A 25,224-nucleotide genomic window follows, 5' to 3' on the forward strand; every position below is an offset into this window, starting at 1 on the left:
AATTTCATAAAAAAAAGGGCGTCTTTTATCCAGTGAGAATGGGAGGGTGGATGGGGGCTCTTCCAATGCATCAGAATTACAGGCCTTGCTAGTAGTGTCAAAAAGGCAACAAGTTCAGAAGAGTAGGATGGCAGCGCTCCAGGTGACTTTCTGAGATGAAAATTTAAATTTTGGGGGAATTCCAGTTAAAAATTTGAACTGGGAATTTAGAATTGTTGACTTCCTTGTACAAATGTAGCATAATGTACCATAAATCCTACTCACTGGACCTTTAAAAGGATCCCCTATAGGTTCAAATCAGTGTTGAGCTAAATTACAAAGTACTCACTGACTGTACAGTGCTCTCTCTTTAAGTTTTTTAAAACATTTATGGGGCTTTTTTTTTAAATAAATTAAATAGAGGTATGGCTTGGATGAAGATAAATACGGGACGAAACACATCTCCCAGTCCACCTGTTGTTTTTTTTTTGTTTTTTTGGTCTTGTTTTTTTTTAAACAAAAGACTTATGTTGGTTTATTTTTTGTTCAATGCAAAAGGAGAATTTGAAATTCAGTGGCTCTACACTGTGGCACCAAGAGGACACACAAACCACTAAATTACGTCATTTTTCAACAGAAAACTAATGTAGCGGAATCATAGTTTCCCCACGGCAGAGGTCACGAGAGAGCCGGGGCTGTGTGGCGGACTGTTTCGGTGAAAAAATGTCAGCGGGCGGAGCGGAGCAGGGGAGGACAGAAGGGCGGGTCGAGTGGAGAGGAGTACCGGGAATGACGGTGGATACGCGCTGTAAACGGGGCGGCGACACACCTGGGGAATTACAAGAACAAGCAACCGTGTGTTTTTAATGGAAGTCGTCCTTACGAAGGTCATGTCTTGAGTTTCGGGATAAGACAGGACATGTACACGACGGAGCGTAGGCGGATGAGCCTGCACGAGATGCGAAGGAAAGACCCGGTCCGGGTGTCAGCTGGAAGTTTGTGGCAGGACGCTTTGGCTATGGAGCTGAGCGGCACGAGCTTGGGTAAACAGCTCGTTTCTCCTCGGAATCGCACGCGAGCTGTATCCGTGGCGTATATTATCAACGAGGACGCGTCTGTGCCGCAGACCGAGGAGAACTTGTCCCTGAAATGTCTTAAGGAAGCCTGCGCGGACGCACACGCCACTTTAAAAACTATTTCATATGAGAGGATATCCCTGGGCACCACCGACATACTGGATAGTTTCTACAACGCAGGCAAGTGTAGGCATGTTGACTGTAGAGGTCACAAACAAGCAGTACTACGCAAATTACGCAAACTAACCCGTCCTGTTAAATTTCCCCCCCACAGATGTAGCAGTGGTTGAGATGAGTGACTCTTTTTGCCAGCCTTCCCTTTTCTATCACCTAGGAGTGAGAGAAAGTTTCAGCATGACCAATAACATCATCCTGTACTGTTACAAGCAAGATAGTGATCTACAGGCTATCAAGGTAACTTAAGGGACAATTCATCTCCCAAATTAAAAATACAATTTTTTTCTTTTACTTGTAGTGCTATTTATCAGTTTTGATTGTTTTGATGTGAGCTGCAAATTGTTAGGGATATCAGTTGTAAAGTTGTCTGATTCTTTCCTGCAGGCCTGTAATGGAACTAGATGACACTAGGCTTTTGGTGCTCAAAGTGTCAAAATAATGCATTTTAAAAACTCACCAGCAATATTTGGGTTTTTTTTTTCCAGAAGTTATGACCTGTTCACCCACGATAATCCACAGATCTTGTTGTGAGCAGTTGGATGTAGGATCTATTTTCCTTATACGGAAACACACCACTTGTCATTTGTATCACCATGCAGAAGGGAACCTGCACTTACTCATGACAGCACAAGTTGTAAACATAGATTCTGTCCTCGGCTGAGCTGTAACACTAGCTATCTCACTGTTGCTAGGTGAGCTAGCAGTTGATGCACACTTCCTTTTGCAGGGTGATAGGGTAGACAGGTGTTGTTTGGTAGAAAGAAAATAGTTCCAACATGAAACTGCTAACAACAAGGTTTTTTGATTATCTTGGGTAACCAACTCAAACCAAAACAATCTAGATAAATAAATAGCACTACAGATAGGAGGACAAACATGTATTTCTAATTTTTGGGTGACCTGTCTGTTTAAAAAGCAATAAATAGGCCTACTTCTTTTTATTGTCATGAATTATTCTAATAATTAAACTGGGGCTGCAGACATGGATTACAAACTGCCCCCGGGGCCCCAGAAATCAGGTACACTGTAATATAGTTAATGATAATTGAAAAAAAAGTTGCAGAATATGAATATATTAATAAATTTAGTTTTGGGACATTCATTGTTTCACAAAACTCAGACCAAGTTTTGCCAGCAGGGGTGTACTAATTGTTCTCTGGGGCTGAATGCAAAATAACATCAAAATGTATCGTGTGTTCCACTGTGTGCACTGTAGTTATTTGGAGGTAGAGTTAGTGGAGCCAGTAGGGGCCCATAATGGATTTTTTTTTTGTCCCAGGTCCCCTTTGAATGTTATTCTTGTCATGGCTGCAACTAATAATATAAGAATATTTTTATTACTAATTAATCTGCTGATTATTATCTTGACTATTTCATTGATGGTTTGATTTGTAAAATGTCAGAAAATGTTGAAAAATGCCCATCACCATTTCCCACCTGTAAAACAATTTTTTAAAAGATAGCTTGTTTACATTTATATAAAGAGTAGAACATAATTAGGAATAATTTCAGCTCTAAATACAGTAATGTGGATGTGAGGTTTGATAAAGGATGTATCATTTCTGCAATAAAGGCCAAAAATAAATCCAATTGATTTGGAACTGATAAAAATCAGTTGCAAATCAACTGGATTTATGCAAGGGTATAACTTAAATTAAACATTAAACATTCAAAGCAAAAACACAGAAAACTGGTAAATGATGCTTGAGCTCCATTGAGGCCAATCAAGATCTCCCAATATATATGTGTCCCAGTATGATTTACATGTTGTGTCCCTTCAGGAGCAGTGTGGCAGCTACACATTCATCCCTTATGTAGTGTCACCTCAGGGCAAAGTGTTTGCCTGTGATGCTACAATGATGACTGGTATCAACGAATTGATGCAGCCCAGTTTCCAGCTGGAGCCTCTGCTGACCCCGCTGGTGGAGAGCCTGGTGCATCTACTGAACAATATACACGTTCAGTCCAGGTCAGACATAAACTGCAGGGCTTTGTTCACTATCGTGTGCTTTGCCAAAAACATGATCATGTCAGGTTACACCTACATTTGCTTACGCTGTATCTCATTTTCCTCCATGCTGGCTGATTTATCAAAACATTGTGAAATTATGGGATGTTTTTACTCTACTGCTCTTTGTGCCCACAGCGAGTACTTCCGGGAGTCAATCAGGCATGAGATTCGCATGGCACGGGAGAGGTTCAGCGGCCAAGCCCTGAGCCAGGAGTTGAGTCGCATCCAGAAACGCCTGGACAGTGTAGAGCTTCTCACCCCTGATATAGTCATGAACCTGCTGTTGTCCTACAGGGATATTCAGGTGTGTGTTTATGTGTGCATGTGAGGGAATGCCAACACATGGAGTGTGTAAAAGTTCATGGGCTACGACCAGTGGTTAATTTATTTGTCTGTTGTTCTTTCAGTTATTATTCAGTACAAGAACCTGATAGGTTGCCATTTTATCATTACTTATACAGGCTGTCTGCAGGTCCAAAAAAAAGTCTTAAATTCAAATTTAGAAATGGTCAACAAATAGTATTAAAGTTAGATTTTTCTAGGTTTTAATTGCTGCAAACATTTTAACCAATTTCATTTGTCTGTCCTTTTATGTCTTTTGGGGAAAATGAGTCAAGCTTTTTTTGCATTAAGTCCACATTTCAGTGATACAAAACTTTAAACGTACCACTGAAGTTTATGCTGTCTTTACTTGCTTAATTGTACTTACCTGTAGGCAAAATGGATTAACCCAACTCACTCTAATAACAATAATCCTAAATAAAACCTACTTCTGGATGAAACCACATAATAATACTTACTTTTAATGCTTAAATAACAAAAAGATTACTTGTCAAAAACTCTGTCTTAAAGTTGGCTAAAAATTATCTTAAAAAAGTCTTAAAAAGCATTCAAACGTTTGATAGCTGTGTATACCGTTATATTATTTGAGGAAAATATTTTTTTAAAAAGAAAATATTTAAAAAGGGTAACATTTAAGGGGGAAAAAATCACTAAAAATATTTGGCATTTTATTAGATTTATAAAAACGGTCTATTGATCAACTCATTGATTAATCAAAGGAACTTTTAAGCACAAAATATGCATTTTTAGCTTGACATTAAAAGCAGTGTTTCATTATAAGAGTATGACTGTTAACAACACTAAGCCGACACATTTGGAAGCCTGCAAGGATCATGATAAACCAAAACCCAGGGTGAGATAGTGAGGGTGAGTAACAAAAATGACTACTGAGAATTAAACTGTTATTAGTAATAAAGTTGTAGTGGTTTAAATTATTAAAGGGCATTAGATGCAAACTTGGTAAATAATACATTGTAATTCTACACCCTTTTCTCTCAGGACTACAATGCCATGATCAAGCTGGTGGAGACTCTGAATGAGCTGCCCATGTGTATGGTAGCAAGACATCAGAATATCAAGTTTAACTACATATTTGCTCTAAACAGGTACCCAGATGTTCAGTAAAATAAAACTTAACCCAAGTTAACTGTTTTAAACTTATCTCTTGTTTCTTCTGAGTATTTTGGGCCATTCTTGGCCTGTAGTCATTATTTACCAAGATATACGGGTTTTTTTTAAAGCTCACCACTGCTGTTATTGTCAAATCTACCCTCGACAGGAGGAATCACCCCGGAGATCGTGCTAAGGCCTTGGAGGTAATTCTGCCCATTGTTGAGTCAGGGTCCAAAGTGGCATCAGACGTCTATTGCTTGTGTGGACGGATCTACAAAGACATGTTCATGAGCTCTGGGTTCACTGATCACCGCAGCAGAGACCAGGCCAGCTACTGGTATGACCTCTTTATGTTTGTGGGTCTGATCTTTACAAAATGGTCCACACCTAATGAGAAAAGTGGCATTTGTTAGTCTTTTGTGCTTCAGAGTAAAGTTTGTTTGTTCCTACATTTAAGGTCCAGTGTGTAAAATGTAGGGAGATGGTTTGGCAGAAATTAAATAAAATATAATACATATGTTTCCATTAGTTTATAATCATATGAAAATAAGAATTGTTTTGTTTTTGTTACCTTAGAATAAGCCCTTTATATTTACATACAGAGCGGGTCCTCATCAACGGAGTAGGCTTTGTTGTTTCTACTGCAGCCCAGAATAAACAAACCAAACACTGACTCTAGACAGGGCCATACACGTTTTTGTGTCAGCCACCGTAGATATCCTGCATTCTTGGCATACAGGAAAAGTTTCAACTGGTTGCAATTTGCAACTCATACTGCTAGATGCCACTAACTCCCACACAATAGATCAGGCATGCCCATGACCAGCCTGGGGGCCAATGTGGCCCTTGAATGGATTTAAAATGGTCCTCTGCTTGACTTTAAAAATACTCTATATGTGGCCCACCACACACTATAAGTGAATCAAACAAGATCACATTTTTTTCCTTCATGTCACAGTGGCAGAACTATTATACAGTTTGCAGACATGCATCAAGTAGGAACCATGCGGGCAGAACTGATGAGTTTTCATAAACAGACAACAGGAAATGGAACAGTTAGCTACCAGCAAACATTTTCTGATAGGCAGCACACAAGGTCACCGCAAATAAGCATGAAGTCAACAGTGAAGACCGCCGCTTTCAGGAGCAGTGGAAAGTTCTATTCATTGAATGATGAAACAGCTGTGTTTATCTAATTTGTATAGGATTTTTTATATTTTATTTTTAAGTAGCCCATTTGATGCAAGAAGCAGCTGCCCCCCTCCAAGTATTTTTCAAGTTATCTAATCTGGCCCCCATTCAAAAAAGTTTGGCCACCCCTGCATTAGACCTTTAATAGTAGAGCTGCACAATATATCATTTTTTTATATTCATTGCAATTTCAACCTGTGTGATAAAAACATTGTGAAAGACTGCATTATTTCACTCAGGATTTTTATCAGCATATCAGTTCGAAACTGTGCTTCAAAATGTAACTATCATTCATTTTTATTGGAGCCATTTGTGTTCACTTCAGGTTGTTCAATAAAAGTGTTTTAAATAGTTTCCTTTCATAATTCAGTTATGAAAACAAGCAAATTAGTTGTATTTTATCAGTATAATGAAAGCAGCAGAGAGGCAGAAATGAGCACACTTTAATTTGTTTATCTCAAGTAATAACATTATCAAATTATCCAACATTACTGCATATCACATATTTTCTTTATGCAGCCATACTAAACTGTACTTTTCTGGATATTTGCTGCTCATATGTGTTTGCAGTTAATGTTGCATTGTTATTCTAATGTTACTGATGTCTCATGTCTCTCATTGTTCTTGTATAATCCATAAGTGTTGTTTTCATATTATTTGTCAGGTATGGGAAAGCTTTTGAGATGGAGCCAACTCTTCACTCAGGCATCAACAATATTGTCCTCCTGATGGCAGCTGGCCATGAGTTTGACACTTCTATTGAGCTGCGCAAAATAGGTGCTTAATGCTTTCTGCTTTCTTTATCAGAGAAAACAAATGACAAATACTTGCTTTCATGATTTAGAGAGAACACAAATCTGCTACAGGTCTACAGACTCAGTGTGCCGTTAAGTTTATATGACTCATGCGCTACACTTTATGTTGCAAGAGTGTCAACATTAGGCTTTGCTATGATGCAACTCACAATTTAAATTTGTGAGGCCACAATTATGAGTAGATTTGAAATGTTTTAAGGTACAATGCAATATGAAGAATGTCACTTGACTTCAAGTGCTAACTAGTACAGGTAGGAGAGTGTACTTCTACATACAGTACTTGAGCTGCATTTCACAAGACACATGGTTATATGTGCTTTCTATTTACACAAGTAGGTAGTCTTTAGAATTGATTTATCAATTAGAATCAGTGTAGTGTGAAAACCCAATTGTCTTTTTTGTGCATTTTTAAATGCACTTAGTGTTCTTGTATTGCTTCATTGTTCCTGCTCCACCTCAGCGCCTGGAAGATGAGTTCCTTGTTGTGCACAGGGCCATCATCTGATGATGCACATTTGAGTCTATTAGTTTGGAAATCAGTGATTTATATGCATTTGTTAATGAATTGTTTTGCTCTGTGTTATGTTGGTGTTCAGGTGTGACTCTCAGCACCCTGCTCGGTAGAAAGGGCAGTTTGGAGAAGATGAAGGACTACTGGGATGTTGGCTTCTATCTCGGAGCAAACATCCTCGCTAACGAGCACAGAAAAGTCATCATGGCTTCAGATAAACTCTACAGACTCAATGCTCCTGTCTGGTGAGGCTTAAGTGAGGCACCAGCTCTTGATTAGCAGTCATTGTGCGGATCGAGGAGTTTAATCTTCCCCAGGATTCAGTTTGTCGAGCGTATTATTTGAATTTGATTGCTTGGATTAAAAAATCAATAAAACCCGATGATTTTTCCATACTAAAAAATTTAATGCAGATTAATGAGTTTAGTGTTTCTTTCAGGTATGTGGCATCCATTATGGAGACTTACATCCTGTACCGTCAATTTGCCAAGCTACCTGAGGTGAGATCTCCTAAACAGGACATAGTGGACTTCTGGATGGAGCTGCTTTTGCAGACCTGTAAACCCACTGACTCCACAGGCCGCTGCCCAGTAAGATAACACTGATAACCTTAACACTAATTGTAACAATAGACATAAAACTGGACTTGGAAGCTAGTATCTGTTAATGAGGACACAGTTCTGCCCGTTTCAGTCTTAAAGTTAATATGTTCTGCTGTAATACTGTTACAATATGGTCAGGAAAAACTGGAGAAAGAGACAGTCTTGACCTCCCATTGCAAATAAATGAAGGTCATGTGGCTGTTACAAAAGACTGATAATAGAATTTGATTTTTCTGCATCTTAGGTGCTCATTCTGGAGCCCAGTAAAGTCTTCCAACCAGCTATTGTGTGTGTGAGCGAGGAAGATGAAAGTCACACTCTCCAGTTGAAACATGTTACATCCTTAAAGGTATGTGGACCCTTGGTGCCCCACCCCTGGAGCCACCTTCTTATCTGACATCATGTTGACCTGCCATACATACAAAAAAATGCAAACAATACATGACAACATACAAAATAAATTGTGCAATGAAAGGAAGAACCAATGTTTCTCACCCTGATTTATGGTTCAGTGAATGCTAAATCAGGTGAGTGTGTGGGTGTGTTCTTTGAGCGTCACTGTGTGTAAAAAAACAAAAAAAAACCCAACCTGCTTCATATCGCAGGAGTGTTTACTTTGTCTGTACGTACATGCAAATATAAGCTGCTCTGTCTGTATGAGCAGCCAAACTGTATTCATCGAGTGCTTTATCTTTGTTCTCAATTCCACAGAAAGGCTTACACCAGTGGACTTTCCCAGCCTCTGCAATTCGGGGAGTGAGGTAAAGAGGAGTACAGCATGTGCTAACATCTCTCAAATATCTGCTCTCAGTTGTGGGTGTGTTCAAGCCTACAAAACACAGAAGATCTTGGCTGCTGGTCAGATTTTTGTTCTGTCAATATGGTTTCGGGCTCTGCCTCTTTTCGTTTTGTCAGTATCATTTCGATTCCTCTCTACCACTGTTCAGTGTTAATGTGTACTTAAGCCCTGTCTTGTCTGCCGATTTGCCGATTGGGCAATTTTCAGCAAATACACCAAACAGTCAGCTACGTGGAAAAACAGCAAAGAAACGACTTTATCAGATTGTTGCATGTTTGAGGAATCAACTGTTTTCTTTTGTGCAGGGCTTTTCTCTTCATCTGCTTTCACTGAATGAATCAATTTTTCCCCCTGTTTGTTTACTTAAAGCTGATACCCTGTGTTATGCAAACATTAGCTGTTGGTTCCCAAGGGTCTGATAGATACAGTCTGTTTAATCCCATGTGCTGCAGAAACCCTTTAGATGGAGATTTTGACTCTGTCATGCACTTTTTAAACAAATACATCAGACAGTATGACAAAATCTTTATTTGCTTTTTTCCCATCTGAAGTGCTTCAAAGATTGATGAGAGGAGCTGCTTCCTGTATGTCCACTACAACTCAGATGACTTCCAGCTCTGCTTCCCTTCTGAGCTTCACTGTAAAGGGTGAGCGACTAATACGTTACAAAGAAACAGCGAGGCTGAGTGTGTGTGAGGCAGTCTGAATGACTTCCTAACTGACAAAGATATTCAGAGGTTGGGCAAAGTGGCAAACTAGCTTTTATGACAAAGTTTAGAAGGTGGCAAGAAGAAATGGGTGTGATGCAGTTGCACTATGAGTCATATTTGCCTTTGTTGCTCTCTAAAAATCCCCCTAGGACATATTTTTTTCACTCTTTCTAGACTCAGTTGACCCAAATCACAGAAAAAATGGTTTCCTTTTAACCTCTTTTGGCATCTGTCACTGCTGAAATCTCTGTGGCCACCTTAATATAAAGGAAGTGAGCTCAGTTTTTTTGTGGTGTTGAAATGACTCCATATAGAAAATCCTGGTTACTCAGGACTGTAGATAGTTTTTCTGGGAACTTCCTCCCACAGACAAAGTAAAACTTAATTATCCACATGGCTACATAGGGAAATTTCGTTGAAAATAAATTTAAATTTGTAAATTTTGTTCACCCTATTGTAAATAAACATTGTGATTCATATTCTATACTACATAGACTTTTTAAAACTTGAAACATAAACATTGTAATGGGTTCCTTTATATTTCCTGTTGAAATGTTTTTCATTGTCTATAAATGACATCAGCTGACAAGATGTAAACATGGACCCAAGCTGTTGATTTGCAATGCAATTCCAGTAAAGCAGTCTATAAAGGGAGAAAGCGCCTGTACAGTACTTTTACAGTAATTCCCTGGCTGTGATGACAGTGCAGTGATGCAGAGAGTGCAGATGTGGAAACACTGACCAGGCTTTTTGGGAGGGGAGCTTACATTCACATTGCTAACATTTAGGCAGACAGTAAAATACAGTGTTTTTTGAACATTAAAACGTATAACCATGTCCTATTTGAAACCCAAAATACAAGATTAAACGTGAAACTCTACATCTTATCAGACCTTTAAAGTCGATTTGTGGAATTTCTGGTAAACAAACAAAAGTTATATTTAAATTCAGTGTTTTGCACCAAAACTGTGTGTATCCCTGATGTCTAACTGTTAAATGCATTGCCTTCCCCACAGAACATTTGCAAAACTGACCTAAAAAAATACAATAAATCTTTCATTGTATACATAAATGCTTAGCTGCCATTAGTCTTCTTTTATGCTGTCATTGTTGATGCAGTGTTTGCTTGTGCATTACTCATGGCAACTGTAGATCAGGGGGATAGTGTGAAACCTTTACAGGACTGTATATCTTGTTGCAGTTGTGCATGTATCCTGCATGTCTTCACGTACACTATATAAACAAAATGAGCAACCACTCATAAAATCATTGCACCGTGGTCAAAACCTTCACAGTGAATGTTGTTGATTGTATTCACAAAGATTATTTTTTTGTATGTATTGGGCATTTTCCTTTTATGGGTAAATTCTTCAGCAAAAGTCTACAGGCACATCTGATGTCATATGTATTGTCTTTACTTTAACAGAAACTCCATCAAGAGCACATTTTCATCTACATGAATGTCTCCTTACTCTGCTCTCTTGCTAGTTTCTGTGAGCTGGTGAACTCTCTGCTTCAGCAGGCTGAACACCCTGCTCCGGACCTGAACCATGTAGCTGAGGGATTACTAGAGGTCAGTCACAGTCTTCAATTCCTCTGACGCAGAGTTTTCTCTATTTAGGTCTCAACAAGTAGAAAACAACTGCAATTGCGGGGTGAATAATCAAATGATCTACCACAGAAACATTCCTGTAACATAATGTCATATTTCCATGTAATTTTGCATTGTGTGTAGTATCTGTTTATGTAAAGAATTAAATACATTCATATTTAATTCTATATTTATTCTTAGAATTTGTGGGTTCTGTGTTTTCCTGTTGTAAATCTCTGAATGAAACGTGCTCTCTCAACTCTTCACCTTTCTCTCCTCTGCTTGTGAAATTCCTCACAATTGCTCTGATACTTTCAGTCACTGGATTGTCATTCATTTCTCTCTCCAGTACATCTATGAGACCAATGAGAATGGCAACAAGGTTGTTCTGGGTAAAGGGACGTACGGTGTGGTGTACGCTGGGAGGGACCTGAGCAATCAAGTTCGCATTGCCATCAAGGAAATCCCTGAGAAGGACAGCACGTATGTGAAACAAACACTAACACAGCACTGTTCTTCTCCCAGAGCTATCCGTTATGGAGAGACGATAAGCTGTCGTGTTTCTCACAAGAATGTTTTTCCAAAATCACTGTAATGGGAAATGATTTGGCAGAGATAGCACCTACTGGCATGCTCTGAATCCCCAGACCCTCTTTAGGAATCTTGGGGGAGATTGATGAGTGTTTAGACTTTTCAGTCTGTGTTTGTTTCTTTATAATCTGCACAAAGAGCCCAGGCTCGCAGTGCAGTGTTAGGAGGAAATAAAGCGTTCCGTCAAAGGAAATGTGATATTTAAATCATTTTTAAGAGTTTGCCAAACCCTGCTGTGTCTAAGACACAGAACAGGATGTATCCCTATGTTTATCAAGTTGTACTCTTCAGCAAGCAGTTAATGAGATTAAGTTACGTTTCAATCTAGTCGGTAGTGATAATCCAGATGATAAACAACAAAATAGAGAAGATCCCGAACCAAAGCAAAGAGAGGGAGAGAGAGGAAAAACACATTTAGAGTATTGCAATAGCAGCTGTCATTTGACATAATGTGTAAATCTTTTTAAAGCTTTTAAAGGAGTTCAACTCCCCTCAACCATTTCATTTATTCAATTAAAATCCAAACCTGAACAATGTAAGACTTTGCTACACCCTCTATACCAACCACACACAACTGGAGCTTTTGAGAAAAACATTCATTCAAACTGAAAACATAGTTTATCATGCACAGTCAAGACTATTTAAACGTGCTTCTCCCTGAATTTTTCATGTTCTTTCTGACCAATATTAAACTGATTTGTTTGGGACTGGGGAGGTGTGGAGACACCAGTTAGCCTTTTTTTTCCACAAATATAGTGTGTAGATTGTGTTTGCATGTATATGAGTGCTTGTGTGTTTGGCCATCCGAAATACTTTCTGCACGTTTTAAAACAATGAACTGTCATATGTAGCATTGTATCCTGTTGTTTCGACCATCTAAAATTAAAAAACTTTTATTCCCTTTATCTCTCAGGTACTCCCAGCCGCTCCACGAGGAGATAGCTCTGCACAAGAGGCTTAAGCACAGAAATATTGTCCAGTACCTGGGTTCTGTCAGTCAGGATGGTTTCATCAAGATCTTCATGGAAGAAGTACCTGGAGGTATGAATCCTAAAATTGAAACTTAATACTAATAGCTTTAAAGAGCAGTAGAGGGTAAATGTCCATTACTGGACATCCTTATCCAAATCCATACACACACATACAGTAACAAAAAATAAGGTATTAAAAATTGTCTTCTCAAAAAGATTTAACTGAAATTCACCCTGCAGTATTAAACTTAAAAAACACTGTATTTCTTAAAACAGGAAATTGTCTAGAATTGGGTGATGGTGTAAAATTTGCTCCGTGCTACACTCAATTAAAAAAAACCCTAAAGACCAGCTTTACACAGTGACAGTTTCATTCAGTTTGTTTATATTCATTCACATATGCGTATACAATAACTGATGCCTTTTCACTTTGATTTTACATGGAGACCCAGATTAATACACTAGCACTCTGTTTTCATTTAATCTAGAAACCAATAATTATTCGTTGGCTAATTAGTTTTAGTTTACCAGATGATCGTTGAAACAATGGAATAAAAACAGATTTGCAGAGCAGTTATATCTCAGCTCCTTGGAAGTGCCAACACAAGGAAGCCCTGCCCCAGCAAGTCTGCATTTCCTCAATTACTGTGTGGCTCTGTTACCGGAGGATGTCTTTATTAAGCATTAAGGAAGTCAGAGTCTGTCTTGTGTGCATGTGTGATTGTGTAACATATACTGGAAGCCAGTTTCAAGAAAGTGGGTGGTTCCAACATCCTGCTCATTGTAGAAAAATGTCTTCAGACAATGACATAATTGTTGGGAAAAAAACAACTGAAGATATGTGAAAAATTCCAATCCATAGCTTGGTTGGACATTGCTACATGGCTCTGACTAAAAAAAAACTTAAACAGAAGTTATGAAGCTATTACAGAAGGCCAGTGTGACACATACAGTAGAAATTATATTTTGTTTTCCTCTCCCTTCATGGTCATGTGAGAATTTTTTTTCACTTTTTTTTCCTTAAAAAATTGAAATGAAAAATGAAATCAGCTTGTATGATTTGACATTTACCGCTTGCAGGAAGTTTGTCATCTCTCCTGCGCTCCAAATGGGGTCCCCTGAAAGACAATGAGCCCACTATCATCTTCTACACCAAACAGATCCTCGAGGGGCTCAAATACCTCCATGAAAATCAGATTGTCCACAGAGACATTAAGGTGAGTGGGGCACCCTGGGATTACTGACCATTTTACTTTCCAGAATGATTTCATCCTAACTGTATGGTATGAGGGTGTACTGTATGTGAAACATCTCAGTGTGGGTAACTGGTCTTTGCTGCAGGGGGACAATGTGTTGATCAACACCTATAGTGGAGTGTTGAAGATCTCTGACTTTGGAACATCCAAACGATTAGCAGGGATCAACCCGTGCACCGAGACGTTTGCTGGTAAGATGCTGTGTGTTTAAAAACCTTTATGACTCTGTGTTACTTTGTCAGGACTTACTGTATTTTTATCTGATTGCAGCAGCTGTATTTCAATTACTTTTTTGGTCATTTTCAAAAGGAACTCTCCAGTACATGGCCCCAGAGATTATAGACCAGGGGCCTCGGGGTTATGGGAAGCCGGCTGATATATGGTCCCTAGGGTGCACTATTATAGAAATGGCTACAGGCAAAACACCCTTCCATGAGCTGGGAAGTCCACAGGCAGCTATGTTTAAGGTAAATAAGGGAAATTTTTATATTATATCGATGTTACATATTTCATGTTTACATGAGGATGAATTGTAATATTTCTGGTAACTTTTAATCTGGTGCCACCATCAGGTCAAAAAGTATCAAAAGTATTACTTGTTCTTTCTTTTATGCTTCTGGCTAATGTTAGTGAGGGCTGTACCAAATAGTTGGCTTTGAAGCTTCATTTATAACATCATCATTGGAATTATAAATCGACAATTTAAAGATTAGCCAACAGTAATAATATTAGTAATATAATATGTAATATACTATTTGTAGAAATACATTTTAGTGGTTTCTGTGTAGTATTGTTTCTGACTTGTGTGAACCAGACATTTCCAATACTTCCAGGGCCTTATTCAGTTCAAAAGAAAAAAAAAATTGAAAAAAGACAAAAATTCACAGCTTTTTTTTTTCTTCTAAGAAAATACTCTGCTTCAGTCCATATTTGTGGGTGTTTTACTTTTCAAAAACATTTTCACCACTTTCAAAAATCTGTTTGCTGTCCGGAACACATCTGTATTAATGAGGCAGGGTAGCAGCAATCCAGCAGCACCAAAAATTACATTTATTCAACTACAATAACAAAAAAATCTATTGGCTCGAATACTATTAGGCTTTTATAAATGAGTTAAGTAGTTCACTTGGTGCTGCATTGAGATGCCATTTTCATATCAACAATCACTGTAGAAAGAATGTTGAAGAAATCAACAGTTATTTAATCGGATTAATAACTTTATTCAAATTAAGGTTTTTGTTTGAGGATTTAAAACATCTTTTAGGGTAATGACATTATAAAATTTAATGAAAGACATTCAAGCTTTGTTTGAAACCCAATAAAAACTTCAAATATATATAAAAAATACATTCAGTGCAGCTCTAACATAAGCATACAAACACATTAGTCTAAGAATGTGGCCAAGATAAACTTTAGCATTTTAGCTTCTTTACTGTGATCATGTTAGAATGGTTCTGCTAGCTGACTTGTGCCACCATATCTATTGAATGTGATTTTGATTACATAATCTGAATGATGGTTTTTAGACTCTTTTATTGTATTTAGTGCCAAGTTGGATACATAAGAGCTTTAAAAAATGGTTTCCCAGTCACAATTACAACTTGGTTGTTAATGTGAACACTGTTTAGAAGTGGTTATTTAATTACCATAACATGAACGCAGCATCAATGCAGCTTCACAGGGCCACTTCTTTCTTTTCTCTTTTACAACACAATAATCTCAAATTACAGCTGTTTAAATTAACATAACCATTTTCCTTTAAACTATCCCACCCAGGTGGGCATGTTTAAGATCCACCCTAAGGTACCAGAGTGCATGTCGGACAAGGCGAAGGGCTTCATCATGAACTGTTTCGTGCCGCAGCCCGATGACAGAGCCACGGCTTCTGAGCTGCTGAAGAACCCCTTCCTCAGGTCGGCCCCCAGGAGGAGGACCAGAGCTCCGCAAGAAACAGAATCGAAAGACGTCCTTTCTCCTGGTGAAGCTTCAGTACACTTCATACTGCTCTTCTTTCTCTCATATGTTGTCAGTTTTTCATCAGCTCGATAAATTAAATTGCTTTTTGTTTCCATTGCAAGTCATCTCCCTCCTTTGCATCATTATAACGTTCAAACTGTTATTGCACGTGTTATGACACTTGTTTGTTGAGTATTTTTATGAAAGCAAGACATTTGGTACACTGACTATCTAACCACAGCCTTGTCGTTTTGCAGTGGACTACCAACGTAGCATGTCTGTGCCCGTCTCCATCCTCGTGGAAGACACAGATTCGGACTCGGGTTCAATCGACCTGTCCTGTTCCCTGGACCTGAGGAGGGCCCAGGCCGCCGTCATAGAGGATGAAATCTTAGAGAGCCCAGTGGGCTCCAGCAGCTTCCTGGCGTGAGTAAGACTATTGCTCAACAGAAGACAAAAAACCTTATTATCTTTGCATCAGCAGCGGTTCTACCGTATCTTACATCAATGTCAGACCATAGCGGTTTCAGTCACGTGGCTTTTTGAGGCTACATCCTGTGAGAGGGTTATAATGCCACCCTATCAAATGCTAGTCTACCTACAACCACATGTTACTTACATAATGAATCACTGATATCTGTATCTCAATTTCTTTTTTGTTTCTATTTCAGTAGTTATGTCACTTTTTTGTGATCGACATTTTACTGAATTTTTGAAAGACATGAATATAAACAAACATAAAACAAGTACACACATTCCATCCTGCTGAGCAGGGAGACGGATACTCATTCATATGCTGCCACCTTAGCAAGCAGATTATGCCACTCTGTGATTGATGGTGTGTGAGCTGACCGCCATTGTTGGAGGAGCAGTCTCCTTACCAACACAATGGTGGTCTGGACCCATTCGGGGAGCTGTATTTTAAGTCCCCCAGCAGAAATATACTGATGTAAAAGGGGACCATCTGACTAATAGCTCTCTAGATACAATCATGAACAGGTGTCCAAAAATCCCTCACTGTGGGGCAGTACCTTAAGACAGAAGTATCCTTATCAGGGCACTTCCAGTACCAGTGGTCACTTTTAAGTTTTACACTTTACAATACAGAGGACACTTTACCTGTATTTTATCTGTTGATCTGGTGTGATTGATCTCTTTATTGCCCCCTACTGTCCAGAATACCAGAAGATTCTGCATCAGACATGAGCAGTCCAGCCTCAACGGAGGAGAATATCGGTCTGTTTATGCTCAGAAAGGACAGTGAAAGAAGAGCCACACTGCACCGAGTCCTCACTAACTACATCAGCAACGTCGTCTCTAACATACAGGAATCTGTGCCTCAGGTGGGTGAAGAAAAGTCACAACAGCACAGGTTAAAACATTGTGAAGTCTGTTAACTGCTTTTTGGTTAGGCTTTAACATTTAGATTAAAACATTAAAAGAACAAATTCTAAAGACACAGTTACCATACACTTGACAACAACTCTTAGTTAGATTATCGGTTTACTAATAATTATATGCCTGGTATTATAATTCATCGATGCCATTTCTTAAAACTGCAATTATTAATTGATTAGTTGTCAATTATTAAATTAATTGCCAATTAGTTTGATAATCGATTATTTGGTCTGAGTTATTCATCAAGACATAAAACTCAACAGCTTCTTAAATGTGAATATTTTCTTTTTCTCCTCTCCTCTATGACCGTAAACTAAATATGTTTCGGTTTTGAACAACACAAGACATTTGAGAAAGTCATTTGGGCTTCTGGAAACATAGATTAACATTTACCATTTTCCAAAATAAAGTTACAGCCCTTCTGTTGATCAGTATCTGCAGCATTGAGCTAATAGGCAAAGACATAATGTGTAAATGAAAGTCTGGTCCTCTTTTTAGTTTGACATTATGGAAATTGTCCAGACATGTTGCCAAAAATGTCAAAGTATGAACCCACAGCCATAACTGTCTACAATGGGTGCAAAGTAAATATTAAAGTTGGCTTGCAGGTTAATGATTTTGAGCCCAAGGGCCACTTATGTCTTCGGTGTTTGAATAAAAAGCAGTCAGTAAAAACATTAAACTAAACTCTTGTATGTATAGCACCACAGCTGGAACTTCAAAAAAGGCAATGATGAACTTGGTAAGAAATATTACACAAATTGCAAGGAATTAGCAGATTTAGAAAACTGTTTTTAAAAAGCTAGGGAAAAATGTCAAGAGAAAAAAAAAACAGGAAAAAAAACTATATTGATAATGATCATAATTACAATTTCTTTGTTTATTTTATTTCTTTTTCTTTATAAATTTATTTATTTATTCATTTTTCCAAAAAGAAATCGCTAATTTTTTGGTCATTTCTAGTTTTGTTGCTCATTGCCTTTTTTCAGTTTTTGAAAGAAAAACAATGTTTCGAAGGGTTAATATAGATAATTAGAGATTATTGGAAAATCTGTTTTACTGTTAATATTGTCATTAGTATCACATTGTCGTTCCCTTGTAAATTGGAGAGAAAAGAGCACTAATTTCAGATACAGTATGTAAGTCTTTAAACACCTCTAGAGTGACAACAGTAGAGGTACTATCCTTAATTTCCCAATGTATTATTTTTAAAGCATGGTGACGGATCATCGCTAACTGCAGACCACATCGCTGAGCTGATTAACTGCCTGCGGGACAATATCCACTCCCCGGACAGGAAGCAGCTGACCAGCAGCTTGCTGGAACTTCGAGCCAAGCTGCTCACTGCCGCAGTGTCACCAAACAGCCTGCAGGCGGTACTGTTCAGCTTCCAAGATGCAGTAAGAGACTCCAGCATCAACACAGATTTCCTGGTGGTTCCACTATTGTCAGCAATAGGCCTAATGAGATTTTTGGGTTTGGATCATCATTCCTCTGTTCTGTTTTTAGGTGAAGAAGGTGTTGAGGCAACAGCAGGTGAAACCTCACTGGATGTTTGCTCTGGATAATCTGCTGAGACAGGCAGTACAGGACGCCCTCACTGTGCTCCTGCCAGGTAGAGCTTCATCCTGCACTGTATACGTTCAATTGTTTGGTATTCTCTTTGTTTATTTATGGTCATTGTTTCATCCATTCGTCCCCTCCACTCCGCTCTCAGAGCTGAAACTCCAGCTGCAGTCCTCATTTGAGATTGAGGACAGCACTCCTGAGGAGCTGCCTGCTGACCCAGACACTCCTGTCGTTACTGTCCCTGACCAGCTGTGGGCGCCAGCAGACACGCAGCAGACAGCATCCGTACATGAGATCCTGCCCACAGTGAGTCCCAGCTCCCCCACAGAGCTCGTCCTCAACAGCAACTGTCCTCTCAGTGAGAAACTGAGAGACCTGCGACTGGAGACCAGCAGGTAGCATTCAGTTGTTGTTGTTGTTTTTATCATTAAGCTCATGTTAAAGATGCATTCTCTGTACATTTTTAAGAGATTTTGTGATGAACAGCAGTTTGCATCATTGTCATGTCCACTAAGTAGTTAATTTTCAAGGCCATATAGCAGAAATTTGCATTTTTATATGATTGTGATCTGAAATTCTGAGGAAACATAAACACCTTAAACACTGGCATCTCTGTAAGGCAGTACACAGTGATTAATACGATTTTTTGAGTTGCACTGCTTTGTGCTAAGTAATGATTGAGGTTTTGTGTTTCAGACTGCTGAATCAGCTAAATGAGAAGGAGAAAGAGTACCAGGAGCTACTGAGGAAGTCCGTGCAGAAGAAACAGGAACAGATAGATGCGCTGAAGAAAGCAGCAATCATTGAAGGTAATGTTTTTTTTTAACCACACCAATTTCTTACATACATATAGGGAGCACAATAACTTTGGGATGAGTCCCAGGTGAGTTTGATTGTATGTGTAAGAAAGCATCTGATGAGAGTTTTTGTTTGTTTATTTGTTTTTTGTTTTTTAAGCACATTTCAGATACTGTAGTTTTGATAAAATGTTAAAAAAAAGTTGTACATCTAATTTAATACAATACCAATATGTCATAAATATGTTGAGGGAGTTATTGGTCAAGGAGAGAAGGTAGTGCAACTACATTGCCGTGTTGTCAAAAATCTAGATTTATCAAAACATATCGTTCTGAATATTTGTACCAGTTGCTCTTTCTAACTGTTTTTACATTAAAGTATAATACAGTCAGTCTACAGTCAATTTTCTGTTCTCTGCTGGTAACCAAGAAAAGAAAAGCTGTCATGTTATAAGATTCTTATATTTATATTTTAAATTTAAAATGTTAAATTGTATGCCTTCAAAATAGATACTTTTCAAGGTATTGTATAGAAGTTCAAAATTGCAGTATCGTGACAACGTTACTACATTGTGGGGAAGATCCACAGTCCTTGTTCGTTGAACAGTCTTAAAGACAGCGTCTTTGTTTCGATATTTACATATTGGTTTATTGCCGGTGTTTTTTCCCGACTGTTTACCTAACTGGATGTGTCCTGTAGGAAACACTTTCCAGGGAAACACAGATAGGGATTTTTTTTCAATTATCAAAAAGACTGCCGTTGTGGAATATACCCACTCAATAATGTATATCTTGTATCACAATCAGCTTTCCTGTAGTGAAAAAATAGATGCATGTGTGAATATATATATATATATATATATATATATATATATATATATATATATATATATATATATATATATATATATATATATATATATATATATAAAATAACATTAAGTAACAAAATACAAGTTAGACTTTTTCTGTAAATTTTAAACACGAATACAACAGTGCAAGGGGCAGAGTGCAAGTGTACTGGAATAAATAAAGGTGGTTAATTTCAGCCCATTAGTCTTTCTGTCTGTGCTCAAAAAAGGAAAACTTCCACATACTGTGTTTATGTGTGTGTGTGTGTGTGTGTGTGTGTGTGTGTGTGTGTGTGTGTGTATGTGTATGGCAATAAAAGAAGTGAATGAAGGGGGATCTTCATTTGTTTCTGTTTGTGTTTTTTTTTAAGATTTCTTTTGGGCTTTTATCACCTTTAATGGACAATTTAAGTGTGAAAGGGGGAGAGAGAGGCCGGAATCGAACCTGCAACCATTATTGCGAGGATACAACCTCTTTACATGGGCGCCACTCTATCCACTGAACCACCAGGCGCCCCTGTTTGTGTTTTTATCAGAATGTGGATCTTTCAGATCATTTTGAAAAGTGCCTATGGTTTGCACACTGTATGTTTTATTGTAAGTGTGTCATGCAGTGTTGGTCTTGCTCTGGTCTCCGTTCTGGGTCTTGGTCTATACCCCTCAAAGTCTCGGTCTTGTCTCTGTCTCAAGACATTCTGGTCCTGGTCATGACTTGGCCTTGGTTCAGGTGGTTTTACGACAACGCCGACAGTATGCATGTATACATGTCATTTGACAGCAAATATAGTGTGCTTAGATTATATTTGACAATGATGCTGATGATATGTAACAACAAGTTGGTATTCAAGCTGTAAAATATATAATTTATAATTTGTAGGTATTAAAATTAGGTTGAAAAAATCTGATGTTATTCTTTGAATGGTTTTCACATATACATATTCTTGTCGAAAGTACTTTATGCCAGTAGTTTGACTTGAGTCAGTGAAAACCCATCTATCCAGTACTCCAAGCAGTTCTAAAGAAATTCTCAAAAATATTTGCTCATTCTCTTTGATCTGAGTCAAGTGTCATCATGTAACCTGTAAATCCAGTTAAAATAAGTCTGTTTTTTATGATTCCCACAGTGTGTAATATTTAGTTAAGAAAATATACCAAATTAAAATGAAGGCTATTCAGTGAAGATAATAATATTTTTGTTATGTGTATTGTATAGTATTTTTGCCAGCAATATGAGGAGTGAGCTATAATGCAAGAGTTGGTAAGAGCTCAGCCGATAGTCCAATGATTAATTGCACATGCTGCAGCATGATCAGTATTGCATCAAGGGACCAAGCCCTCTTTGGATTATCAATATACTCAGTGATTTTAATTACTGTTTCTCAACACTTGTGCCAGTCAGTCCCCACCGCGCCTCAGCTTCAGGCTCTGGATTTCTGCCTGACTGGTTCTTGTCTGAGGCATAGACCATCAGATCATCAGCTAATCTGCTCAAACTTGACTTTTCAGTTGGGATAATGATTATAGAGTCTGCCTGCGGAAACAGGATAAGTGTTTTTGTTGTAACATTAACACTATGAGAAACAGCATGTATACAATTTGCACCACACAGTCTGAATGGTTGTAATCTCTTATAGATGCCGAACAGGGTTCACGGAAAAGCTCTCATCCAGAAGTGAAGGCTTTGGTGTGCTGGCTCAGATCTGTCCATGTAGATCAAGACACTATCAATAAGGTAAACTCAACTTAAGCTCTTTGTTTATTTGCTCCTGAGGCTGTTTGGCATTACTCATCAACCCACTGTTAATCCAAACCTGCGTGATCCTGTTTTTTAGTTGCTCTTTCATGAGTTCACCTTGGACTGTCTCTTCTACATGGCCTCTAGGGATGACTTGATGTACTGTGGAATCAGGTAAGCTGTCTCCACACATCACCCTCACACCATCTGTCCATGCAGAAACGAAAGAGGAGATTGTCCTCACTCAGAGATAGTGGTGCAGACAGGATGCCTCGTTAGTTTGAGTTTTCATCAAAAAAATAAGAAACAACAACAAAAAACAGTGGTGTTAAAAGCTGGTTTGTAGCACTGTATTTAAAGCTGTCCGAAATTGCTGTTTCAGAGGTGGCATGCTGTGTCGGATCTGGGCAGCCATCACAGCTCGCAGGAAGGCCCAGCTCAGCACACACAATGAGGACAGCGAGGACACTCCTCTTTAATGGCTGCTGATGTTGTACATCAAAGGACAGATTTATTGACAGGCTGGTCCTGTGTCATCTGGAGGAAGTGAGGCAGTAATGAACGCAACTGTCTCTGCAGGGAACCGATGCAAGGCAGAATGGATTTTGGTTACATTGTTGAACTGTGAATGTATTTTCTTGAAAAGATACTGACCAGTTCTTCCAGTTTTAGTTCATGCAAGGTAGAATGTAAAAACTGTTCATTTAAAAGTTAGATTTTGCCAGCATTTTTGCATAATTTCTCAGGGCTTTGGCAAGTGGGATTGTGTCTTACTTTGCTTTGACTTACCTTCTTGAGTATTGATTAGTCTGCAAACAAAAACGTTAAAAGCTATTTTAATGTTGCCTCCTGACGACGCTGTTTTACTGTGTTTTACAGAAAACTTAGCAGGATCTAAGTTATTAAGCTAATGCTGTATTTAAGATGAATGCCTCTGCATTCTGGGGAAAAACAGTTATTTTGTACTGTTTATCCTGTTAAAACTCATTCAGATAATAAACTGTAAACCTAAATCTGTCAGACTGGCTTGTTATCTGCATGCAGCCATTTCTAACAGTGACGAAAGTTTTTTTTAGAGAGAGTGACGTACGGTGGGCTGGAAGAAGTGATGAAGTGGTGAACAGTCTTAAAATTCCACACGTGTTCCCTCATCTGTTTTCACAGTGTTGACATCTCCGTAGAAACAGCAACACAGATTTTGCTCGTGTGTCTTTGTCTATGGTATGTGTTTACTGTTTTGCTGTGCTTCTGTGCTGATCTGCTGTTTGAGTTTTAGACTTCTAGGCAAGGAGTTGTTTTTGTTTTTGTTTTTTTAATAAATCATTTTGTGTAGTCCTCTCTTCGTTTGGTTTAGACAAAAATATTAGGAGTGGGAAAAAATTAGGGGAGGGGAAGGTCAGGGTGTTAGGAAATGACCCAGGTGGCAAAAACATTTCACACATACAAAAAACATCTCACACATATCTAATTTATATTTTTCAGTGTGTCAGTATTGCCTAGTGATGTCAGTGGTCCTGTGTTAGATCGGAGGATGTTCCTTATTTTGATAATCTCAACAGAGACTTGTTAAATGCTGTGTGATATCAGCTCCAGTGCTCTGCCAGTTAAAACATGAGTCATTTCATTGAGAGACAGGGCTTGGCTTCTAACAACCATGGCACTCTTTAAACAATTTAAACATCTGGCTGGAAGAGTCATTTTAAAGGGTGTGTTCTATTACTTTTACGTGACCTTGTGTGACCTCTTTGTGCCTATCTGAGTGATAGTCAACTCATGGATGAGAGGCCTGTGCTTGTGACGGTGCAAAATGAAAACATTAATGCTGCCTTCAGCTGAGCTGTAACATTAGCTAACTCAGTGATGCTAGGTGAGCGAGCAGTCGATACATGCTTTCCTCTGCACAGTGATGTGGTTGGCTGTTGTTGTTCATTATAAAGAAAATAGTTCCTGCATGAAACTGCAAAAAATAAGTTCTGTGGAATTGCTTGAATAACGAGGGTTGTGCACTGAAAGAAACATTGCTGTTGAGTTTTTTCAAATGTAACTTTTGGAACTTTAAGCACCATAAGCTGAATGCCATATAGGTCCATTATATTTGAAAAAGGCAGACATATCTACAGCCAATATCTCCAGCACTTGACAACTCCCTTTAAAATCAGCTGCAGTGTGCTGCAACACATAAACAACAGCAACTTCTACTATGATTTAAATTTGGCATTCCCCTTTCCTGTCTTCATAGATTCATGAAACCCTTTATTCATTAACATCATAGAAAAAAATCTCTCCATCCCTTTTGGCCAAAACCTCTTTCAGTCGTCTCTCAGTGAAGATGACAATCTTGATTTACCTCTGCAATAATCCAGAAGGCTGAACAAATCAGAGGGTACAGGTTCAATAAACAAAGCCACGCATCTGTCTCCTCTGTCCTTGGATGGTGTCAGAAAGGAAATTAATAGCCAAAAGATATCAACTAAATTCAATTTTGCATCATCCTGTCTCCTCACTCCACTCTCCTGCCTCCCTGTTATTTGCATGATGAATTAATCTTGTGATGAATAGTCAAAGAAATATTTTTTTATGTGACATTTAAAACATCGATCCTTTGTGAGATTTCTACATGCTAGTGATCAGCATGTTAAAAATTTTTGACAATATAGTATCCTAATATTCATCCTGCATTTTAAAGGCTCTGATACTGAATGAGTGGATATTTATATCAAAATAGATATATAAAGCTGTGCTGTCTACCCACATTTCACTGAGAGGGAGATGCTTGCAGATTTTCTGTCACAGCCATAGAAGATAATATGAACGATTACTTGCTCTTTTCTGATTAAAACTGCTAGTAAATGAGAGTGTGATATAGGGTTCAGTTAGAATGAAAACCTGAATCAACATGGCTCTCTTGGAGCTCATGCTTTTTTAATGTAATCTTGAAAAAAATTATACTCAACTAGAAATAACATAGAATTCTCCTCTTTACAGTTTGTAGATAAAGCCTATGTCTTCTACACAAATTGGCATAAAGTGGCTGTTGTCATGTTTGGCATATTAATGCTAATGTGCTACGTTGACTGAGAGTCGTAGTGCCTTACAGCGACAACGCGGGCAGCAGCTGTCACCTCAAACTCATTTCCCATTACAGTTAATTGAATGTAATGTAAGCACAACCCCCTGAGTCTC

General features: G+C 38.3%; 1 protein-coding gene across 1 annotated transcript; it reads left to right on the top strand.

The window, feature by feature from the left end:
- Positions 1-744: 744 nt before the first annotated feature.
- On the top strand, positions 745-23,373 carry LOC121945592 (mitogen-activated protein kinase kinase kinase 5). The gene is made up of 28 exons (XM_042489839.2): positions 745-1,235; positions 1,330-1,469; positions 3,014-3,201; positions 3,379-3,547; positions 4,585-4,691; positions 4,865-5,035; positions 6,554-6,666; positions 7,301-7,460; positions 7,655-7,805; positions 8,062-8,166; positions 8,529-8,578; positions 9,168-9,263; positions 10,815-10,899; positions 11,267-11,400; positions 12,422-12,549; positions 13,560-13,696; positions 13,821-13,926; positions 14,045-14,202; positions 15,512-15,713; positions 15,949-16,117; positions 16,869-17,034; positions 18,304-18,489; positions 18,599-18,704; positions 18,807-19,053; positions 19,355-19,467; positions 21,941-22,038; positions 22,139-22,215; positions 22,424-23,373. The coding sequence occupies exons 1-28, from the start codon at positions 899-901 to the stop codon at positions 22,518-22,520; spliced, it is 3,996 nt and encodes a 1,331-aa protein (XP_042345773.1). The 5' UTR covers positions 745-898; the 3' UTR covers positions 22,521-23,373.
- The last annotated feature ends 1,851 nt before the right edge of the window (positions 23,374-25,224 follow it).

The sequence above is a fragment of the Plectropomus leopardus genome, chromosome 11 (genome assembly GCF_026936395.1).
Source record: "Plectropomus leopardus strain MGB_pleo_1.0 chromosome 11, ASM2693639v1, whole genome shotgun sequence".
Lineage (NCBI taxonomy): Eukaryota > Metazoa > Chordata > Actinopteri > Perciformes > Serranidae > Plectropomus > Plectropomus leopardus.

Coding starts and splice junctions, on each gene's coding strand:
- LOC121945592 (XM_042489839.2), top strand. CDS start 899: ATGTACACGACGGAGCGTAGGCGGATGAGCCTGCACGAGATGCGAAGG. Junction 18,705..18,806: donor CCTCACTGTGCTCCTGCCAG/GTAGAGCTTCAT, acceptor CTCCGCTCTCAG/AGCTGAAACTCCAGCTGCAG. Junction 19,468..21,940: donor GAAAGCAGCAATCATTGAAG/GTAATGTTTTTT, acceptor AATCTCTTATAG/ATGCCGAACAGGGTTCACGG.